Genomic DNA, 9,449 nt, shown 5'->3' with positions numbered 1-9,449 from the left:
AAGCATGGATACACGCTCTTCAAAGGTCTTTAAAATCAATTGTGGAGTTCCCAAGGTTCAATTTTAGGCCACTGCTTTTATAATTTGAAGTCGAGTGTGTGTGTAGACAGGCCCCGCCCATTCTAGTTTACTATTTAGACCTGGATGTTTTATGATGTTGTTTCCCTCTGTTGCCATCTTCTTCTCTCTAAACCCCCCCGCTTTTAACCCCCCCCCCCCCTCTTCTTTTCCATCTGGTCCAACAAAACAAACAACAAATAAAACATAATCAATATAAATAAAGTTTAGCATTAAATACAACAGGGGTTTATACTCAATAAATCCCTGTTGTGACAGTAAAATCTGCCCAACACAAGAAGCTCTCAGCCCACATCTGTTGGCTCAGCTGTTGGACAGGACAAGTTAAGAAAAAAAATAAAATAAAATAAAAAGAAACTGAAAGTAAAATACCTGTAGCTGTCACAAATATGCTGTTCACATGTGATTCAACCTGCAGCAGCAGCAGCGCTGCTTTGTTTAATAGCAGCTCTGCTCAGGATCCACCGGGTGGTTTAACCAGACACCGGAACCGTTCTGAACGTAACCCTTCGTCTGGATCTAAAACCGTCACCACTGCTGCACACATTTAGAAAACGACGCTCAATGAGACCCTTTCTGTATTCTGGCATTTGATTAGATTTGTAGTTCGAGTGAATTCATCAATCAGCATGAAATCAGTTCTGAGCTCCAGCTAGAGCTGCTGCTGCAATGCAGCCTAAATGATCATGTTTATTTTATTTTTATTTCTTAATGGGCTTATCAAAGTCTGTGTCTCGCTAGGATGTCTGGGGGGTTAAGGGGCGGGGTTACAGTGCTCAACACCATACGCCACGCCCACACAGAGGAATTAAAAAAAAAAAGGCTTCAAATTAGCTTTTTAAGACATTTAGGATGTGGAATTTTCGTTAAAAACTTCACAGTCCTGATTAAAACCCCATGGGAACATTTAAAGAAAATAAATTGTTGTAGGGGGACTTTTTACTTGTGAAATTACCTCTTCTCTATAAATTTACAACTTTATTCTCATGAAATTACCACGAGGGACGGAAAACTTGAGCAGGTTAATGCCACTTCACTGATTTAAGTGTGTAATGACACATAGGATAATGATAGACGTAGAATTGATTTTATGTTAAGTGTTCAGCTCGGCGTTGGGGCTGAGTGTGTCAGGCAGTCGCCAACCTTTATCTAACCATGGTCCATAGTCCGCCTCTGCAGAGAAGATGTCGTGGCTTACTTCACCAAGTCCACCAGTTGCTTCTGGAAAACAGTCTTTATTATTTATATTTATTATAATGTGACTGATGGTAGTTCTGCTGGATGATCCTGATCCACTGAACCAAACTGCAGTGAGATTCAGCAGCGGAACCGCCGAAAGGATCAAACAAACCCGAGGATCTGATAACTGAACGGCGGAGTTCCATCAGAACCAACTCCTCCATCACTATCATCTAAATCTAACAGACGAGTATTTTACATGACAATGATGCGCGCGCATCATGACGTCACTATCTAAGCTCTTTCTCCTGCATGTTGCACGAAAGGCTGTTGCGACTGCGCATGCGTGTCGTTCGCTCATATGTATACATTCGTACTCACGCGCATCCTGGAGCCATAAATACATCTTTATGCATATGCGCACGTGCGCGTATCTCAGCATCTCTGACGTCCTTAAAGGAGACGCGCTTCGCGCTCCCGGCTCTCCTGCTGCTCCCGCAGACAGGTGGAGCGTGAGACAGACAGACAGACGGACGGCGGAGGGACGGACAGAGCGGCCGGGGCTGGAGAGGATGCGCGCGCCCAGCAGCAGCTGCAGCCTGGCGTGATCAGTTCAGCGAGGAGCGCGAGGAGCGGACCGGAACCATGAGCTGCAACTGGGGAGCCGAGCTGTGGGTACGTGAACGCTTCTCCGCCGAACCCGCTCTCCCGGTACCGGCACGGTCCACCCGCGGCCCGCTCGTAAACTGGGCGGTCCATCATTGTGTGCGGGTGAGGCCCTCGTGCTTCTGTCTGCTCTGCCATAGCAACACGGCGGGTGACGTCAGCGCGCTGCAGCATCATGGAGGATGCAGGTTTGAGGCTTTTTCGTTCCGCTGGGATAACGCAGGTACAGGTGAACTTCACGCTCGTGCATGAAAACGACGGCCACGCCCACATTCAACTTGCGCGCGGTTTTAGCTCCGAACGTGGAGAACAGGAGTCAGTGTGGCCGTCCTCTGCAGAACCGCGGCCGGGCCTCACGTCACACCTCACGCCCAGCATCTCCAGCCCCTTCCTCGGGTGCTTGTTTCACCTGGAGGCCTTCACCCGTCCCGACGCTCACGGAGAGAGTAAAACCAAAAGAAGAAACTACAGAAGAAAATAAAACAAGACATTTATCACCAAAAGTTCAAAGAAAGCTATAGGAGAATGGTCAGATATAGAAAATACACAACAGTGATTTATGATCACATTACATATAAGTTAAAAATACACCTATTAAATCAGGAGTGTCAAACTCAATCACACAAGGGGCCAAAATCCAAAACTCACCTTAGGTCGCGGGCCGAACAGGATAAACATTTATTTAACACTGTAAAACTGCATTTTAAAACGTTAAAACTGTAACTTGTAAACATAATTATGAACTAGAAATATAGCATTACCTGTGATAATGCTAGTGTGAATGATGGAAGCTGAATTTGATGCTGAAGATGCTGATATTGATGGATAAAAACGCAGAAGCTGATAGCTAAATGCTGGAGATGATAGCTGAAAATGATGGCCAGCTAAAATATTATCTAAATTCCAAATTAACCTAAAAAAACTTAAAAAGAAAAAAAAACAAAACTTAGGTTAGGATCATTAGAGTTCGAGCTCTTTGGGAAAACATCCAGTTTGTTTTTGAGCTCCTCAAAATGGAGTCTTTCAAATGAAACATTAGCTCACGACAAGAACAAAACTGCATCTTTTTAACCAAAATGTTTTAAAAGGCTAAAACATCCTGAAAATATCGGCTTTTGACTCTTGTTTATTTCAAACTGAAGAGCCCGACAAAGAGAAAAAGTGTCAAACTGGGCGAGGAAGTTCTTCGATTTACTGTCACTTTTCAACCGTTAACGTGATAATTCCAGTAGATTGTGAAGAGAAAAGACGCTTTTCTCTTCACAATCTTCTCGCCGGTTTTGTGTTTAAGCATCACCGGCTACGCTGGAATTAAACAGACTTTGGGGGTTTGACAATTTGAAATTGTGATTCTCTGAGCATGGACATAGGATTATGAATCTAGTGGTTGACAGAGAACCTCACTTTCTTTACGATCTCTCTTCTGTGTTTTGGCGTTTGGAGAGATTTTTCGTCAGTAAAACTCCTGATGCAGAGAAAGCTGTTTCTATAGGACATAAGTCTGCAACCTTTAACACTTAAAGAACCATTCAGGTCCATTTCTAACCAACTTCAACCCAGTAGGAGCCACAACGTCTGACTTCACCCTTTAGAAATATAAGACACCGATTTGCATTACTGCTATTATTATGGTTATTTATTCACAGTCATAAATAAAACAAAAGCATAAAGAGAAAATAGCTTTTTTATAAGAGGTAGTTTATAACTTGACAGAAGATCACATGACTTCCTTTCAAAATAAAAGACATCTTATCCCATGCAGGATGATCTCAATGCAGAAAATGTAATAGTAGGGAGTGTAATGTCAGCAGTGATATTTAAAAATAAAAATAGAAAAAGTTTATTATACTGTTTTTGATGAAGCTCACCCAGAAATGTGTAAATTTAAATAGCTAAAATTCAATCAGAGATCATTATAAGTGACCCTTGCCAGATGTTTTGGCTTACCTAAAATGCTTAAACTGTTTTCAAAAATAGAAATCCTGTTTTATTATTGAATGATCTCAAACTCTGACTGCACTCACTGACCTCCAGTTGATTTACTGTGGTGCATGTCACTCAAAAATGTGTCCAAATGTTTTAGAAGATAAACTTAGAAGCAGGATGGATTATTATTGGAGCGATATGCACTGCACTTCATCTGTTTATGAATGAGTCAAATAAAGTTTGACTTGTGTGACTGAAACGCATGTTACTTTTTAAACGTTCAAACATTTGATCTTTCTCCAACCAGAGAGCTACAATGGGGAGGTAAGAGCCACATATGGCTCTAGAGCTGCAGGTTGCTGACCCCTCCTACAGCCTGTGTTGTTCTCAGTCAAGGCTGTTCAAAACACATTTTCAAGCTACTTTAAGAAAATATGAAAATAAAAAGAAACAAAGTGGGTTTCAGATTCTCTGTGTGTGACTGCAGGTTTTGTTCTGCTTTCAGGATCAGTTTGATAACCTGGAGAAACACACCAGCTGGGGAATCGACTTCCTGGAGCGATACACCAAGTTTGTGAAAGAGCGAGCTGACATCGAGCTGAGCTACGCCAAACAGATCAGGTGAGGTCCTACCTGTGCAGGCTGGGGGAGCACCTGCACTCTGTGTTCTTTTCTTAATTCAAGTTATATTGATAAAGCATTTAGATAGAGAGGAATTGGTAGACATACAGATGTCATTGTAATGCTTTATCATCGTAATTGTGTTTTTTATTTTATTTTAAATAACAACAATGACAGATAAAAATAAAAAAATAAATCTGGGTGTGTGCATAAAAGGGTAGCTAGGTCACTTAAATTCAAATTCAAATTAATTTTATTTAAATAGCACCTTCCCTGTAAAGAAACGGCTCAAAGTGCTGTACTTAAAACAAATACAAGAAAAACTATACCCCACACATGCAATAATATAATAAGATAAGCCCCTCATAATAATGAAAACAGAAACAAACAGATAAAATAGAAAAGCCAGCAGATCACGGAGGAGTAACCTGAAGGCGCTGCCCACCCTGTCCTCCTATTGGCTGGAGGATCAGCATCTAGGCAACATGAGGACGTCCCGCTCATCCCCCGCACAAATTTAAATAAGTTGATAAAATAGTATAAAAACAGCTATAATGTAATATTATAAAATAGAATAAGTTAATACAAAAAAATTAAAATTTGAGTAACTGGCATAGAACAAATAAATACATGGTAAGATATAATAAAATATATGCGTAAAATCCTAAATCCCAAATACAATCTACATAAAAGCTGAATTAAATAAATGTGTCTTCAGATTCTTTAGAAAAACCTCAGCCGTGGATGAAGCCCTCACGTCCTCAGGCAGGCTGTTCCACAGACGAGGCCCATAATATCTAAAAGAGGATTTTTGTCCTGACTCTAGGGACCTTAGACGACCTGAGAGCTCGAGGAGGGTCATAGGCTAAAAGTAAATCTGATATAAAAGAAGGACTAAGACCACTTACACTCTTATAAACAATTAAAAGAATCTTAAAATCAATCCTATAGCTGACAGGGAGCCAGTGCAGAGATTTCAGGATCGGTGTAATGAATCACGACTGAACACTTCCTGGTTCTTGTTAAGAGGCGTGCAGCTGAGTTTTGGACACGCTGCACACGGTTAAGTGTGGTTTTCTTTACACCAGAGAGGAGCGCATAGCAGTTATCAATTCTTGATGTTATAAAAGCATGAATTAAGATTTCAGCACTGGCTCTGGAGAGAAAGGCTCTAACTCGGCCATGTTCCTCAGATGATAAAATGCAGTTCTTGTAACTCGTGTGTTGTTCACACTTAAATCTGTATCCTTCACATATTTCTATAGTCTGGTGTACATACAAAAAGAAGTTATTTTCCTTTCCCCTTTAGAAACTATAACAATCAACAGGCTTCACAAATGTGATCCCCTTAGTCCAAATTCTGTATATGTGTCCATCTGCAGTTTAACGGAAAGAGACAGCTTCTCCATTCTGTAGATCTCCTGCACAGTATTTATCCAATCTTCAACTGTCGGTGTTTCAGGGTTGAGCCATTTCCATATTAAAGCTTTTTTAATCGCTGCCAATAAAATATAAAGAAGTTTCTAGTCCTTCAATTCCAGTGTGTCTGTTGGTATGTTGCACAGAAACACGGTTTCAAAGTCTAAAGGAAAAGCAGAAACAAAGATGCTCTGTAAATTTACAGAGCATCTTGTTGGATCTAGTTGTATACAACTAGATCCAACATTTGGTGTGAATTTTGCTGGAAATGTAATATTAAGTTCTTTATTAACCCTCCCCAAAAGAAATATTGAGATGTGGCGAGGGGCTGCTAATCATTTTCACATGTTTTGGGACTGTCAGATCTTTTCACAGTTCTGGTCAAATATTCATGAACATTATGGTATTTCACTTATGAATGTGCTCTAGCGCCCTCTGCTGGTCAGAGAGGATTCATGGAGGCAGAGACGTTTTCTCTGATCCAAATAGTCCGTTTGTTTCAGGTCAATAATGGAAGACCTCCGTCACGTAGGGAAAAGCAGCCGTTTCCTCGGACCCCCCACCTTCAACAGGGAGGTTTTCTCCTCACCCCTCCCCACAGACACGCTTTCATCCAGGTCTGGACAGAATATTGGCTGCTGTGTTCAAACTCAATTCTGTTTGAACTCACAAGAAAAAAACAGAACCTCTTTTTGTTTTTTTCTCTAGGACAGCCCTTCTTCATTTCCATATTTTATGGAGGTTTCCAGAAAAAAATCTTGAATCTCTTTTTATTATTTACCGGTAAATCAAAGTCAGGAGTTTGGGAATCAGACACTTCCCCCTTCGTTTGCAACTAACAGCAGCTTTATCACAAGAATGACTTTTTTCTAATAAACATCTGGAGATCACTGGGTCTTTCGCTCCCTCAGCTCATCACCCGTCATGTTTTAGATCGTGTAACTCTGGCTCTGCATCCTGAAGGGTGGAGCGGCTGGTGTCAAGCGTTCGGCACACGACCATCTTCAGGGAGTGTCACCTTAAGGGGCCTGAACCTGCACTTACCTTCAGAAGGAGATTGTCCTCTGATCTTCCTGTTCTTGAGTCATTTGGTTTCTAATACCCCCCCCACCCCCCATGTGTGTGTTTGCAGGAGTCTGTCCAAGAAGTACCACCCAAAGAGGAGCAGGGAGGACGAGAGCAGGTCAGAGCGCCACCGTCAGAGGTCACATGGAAGCTTCTGGCTCTCTGTTGGTCACTAAGCAGAACACAAGTATAACTTATTGTGGCGTCAGAACTCTCATATAACTCTACTATAGATTAATACATAGCATTAAACGATTCAGTGTGATCATAATGTGTGGTGGAGCGGGAAGAATGATGAGGACGAATTCCTGTCCCCTCCTCACGAGCGCGTTCCCCTGGGCTGTGCAGGTACACCTGGTGTTTGGGTTTTGCGGCGACTCTCCAGCAGCTGAGCGAGATATCCGTTCAGAGAGAGGAGCTGGCGGAAAACCTGAGCTCGCAGATCGTGTGTGAGCTGATGCGATACACCCAGGAGTTAAAGGCAGAGAGGAAGACGGTGAGTGAGGATCACGCCACTGATGCCAAACACTTGAGTTCACAGCTTTTTGAAGACGGTGAGCTCATAAAATCGAGAGGTTAGGATCCCGATCATGAAATAAGATCGACAATTCTCAGATCAAACCATGAGTCTTACTAATGAAAGTTTGAATTGTTTTTAGATATTTAGAATGGAAGAAATTGTGTTTATCTAATAAACAACGTCACGCGTCCTGTCAACTTCCTGGTTAACTTCAGCAGGAAACTAAACATTTTTTTTCTTGTTTGAAATAAATCAGTAAATCAAATAAATGAGCCAAAATAGAAATGTAACATTTAGAAAACACTCGTTTAAACTGACAACAGTGTTTCCAACAGGCAGGTTTCACTCACTGACTTTTTTCATCTTCAGTGGAAAAACCAAGAAACTTCCACACTGTAGATCAGGGGTGTCCAACTCCATCACACAGGGCGTCAGAATCCAAAGCACAGGAGGTCACGGGCCGAACAGGACAGACATTTAATGATTACATACAAAAAGAAAAATGTTAAAACTTATAACATATCTTTTTTAAACATAAATATGAATCATAAAAATGCAGAAATATTATTCCAGAATAAATAAACCTTAATTTTCCGTATTTTGCTCCCATAAAAAATATATACTGTCAGAATTTGATGTTACAAGATAACATCGGGTCGTTAATAATAATATAAATGATCTGAAGGGCCGGATTCGGCCCCCGGGCCTCGACTTTGACATGTGATTCAGGTGAACGTTTGGTAGATGTGTTCCGTATGGCCTCTCCACCATTCTAGCAGTCACCAGATATTCATTATCTTCTTAGTTTCATATTTATTACAGTTGTTTCATTCCAATTGTCGACTACATTTTAAGTTTCGGAACTTATTTCAAGTCTCATTTTGCTTTATCTACGAAAACACAAAAAAGTTTTGTTTTGAAAAAAACAACCTTTACCAGCACTTTACTTTGAAAATGGGTTTATTTATGGCAACAGTAGTGATTCACTTTGTTTAGTTTATACCTAAAATTCAACATCAGTCTGCATTTTAGAGCAATAATTACATTGGCTGAAATGTGTTTTTAAACTATCTTCTACGGTACTATATTTATAACAATTGTAATTCAACAATCTCAGCTGTTGTCATATTTGTACTCCTTTTTTCAGGAACAGGTCGGGATTATCCAAGTACTCGGATACTTGTTACAAGTTGAAGTCGTTTTATTAGGCTGGTGTCATCAGGGTTAAGGCCTCTCAGTGTCTCCAGACAGGAAACCAACTAAAGAGCTTCATGAAGGAAAATCAGGAATCCTCTTCTGGAGGATTTTTGGATGTTAGTACAAAACAAATATTAAAATGGAATATTTAAAGTCCCCTATGACAATTTTTTAAATAAAAAACATTCTCTGTAGTGTTTTAATTATAATTATTAAGTTTTTAACCAAAATCCCACAACCTAAATGTCTTAAAAATGTCATGTTGATCTGAAGTTTCCAAAATCTCCTCTGACGGGGCGTGGAGCTCCGCCCCTGACCCTCCCTATCTGATTATGATAGCTTTGTGTCCCGCTAGCATAAATCTTCACCTCTGCTACATAAAAACATCCATCAATCTGGGTAATGTCCAGCCGTATGGTTCTGATCCGGATGTCAGCTGGACGAGGAAGTGAAGATCTTCATGGACAGAACTTCCTCCAAAATCCTGATTCTTTCTCCTTCCAGTTCACCAAAGACTCTTTTAGCTAATTCTCCAATGTTTATTGACTGTGATCAATACATTCAATCATTGGTTTCTCAGAGTTCTTGATAAAATAATCAAAGCTAACATCAAAATGCTCTTTCATTGATTTACAATCCTTTCCAAGTGCGGTCAAATGAGCCGCCGTTCACATTTCCGTGGACGGTTTGACTCAGATCTTTAGGGATCCGGTGTGAGGAACGTCTCGTCTCGTTCAGGTTCCCCTCTGGGCTGCCTAAAGATGTCCCAGATCGTGGA

The 9,449-nt window shown here is 40.8% G+C and overlaps 1 protein-coding gene across 4 annotated transcripts in view; it reads left to right on the top strand.

Annotated features, from left to right (window-relative positions):
* The first annotated feature begins 384 nt into the window (after window positions 1-384).
* Window positions 385-9,449, top strand: part of LOC112141051 (formin-binding protein 1) — a 20,184-nt gene continuing 11,119 nt past the window's right edge. For 2 of the 4 annotated variants that reach the window (XR_002918313.2, XM_024264093.2), the window contains exons 1-4: window positions 1,067-1,932; window positions 4,355-4,470; window positions 7,022-7,072; window positions 7,303-7,450. Coding sequence is in view for 3 of the 4 variants with exons in the window: in XM_024264093.2 (XP_024119861.1) it covers window positions 1,903-1,932; window positions 4,355-4,470; window positions 7,022-7,072; window positions 7,303-7,450 (345 nt within the window). In the remaining variant the exon portion in view is untranslated. Of the gene's footprint in view, window positions 1,933-4,354; window positions 4,471-7,021; window positions 7,073-7,302; window positions 7,451-9,449 lie in introns of all 4 variants that reach the window. The other 2 variants (XM_036212983.1, XM_024264094.2) reach the window with 2 other exon arrangements.

The sequence above is a fragment of the Oryzias melastigma genome, linkage group LG7, assembly GCF_002922805.2.
Source record: "Oryzias melastigma strain HK-1 linkage group LG7, ASM292280v2, whole genome shotgun sequence".
In the NCBI taxonomy this organism is placed as follows: Eukaryota; Metazoa; Chordata; class Actinopteri; order Beloniformes; family Adrianichthyidae; genus Oryzias; species Oryzias melastigma.
This window is presented reverse-complemented; position numbering and strand designations above follow the sequence as displayed.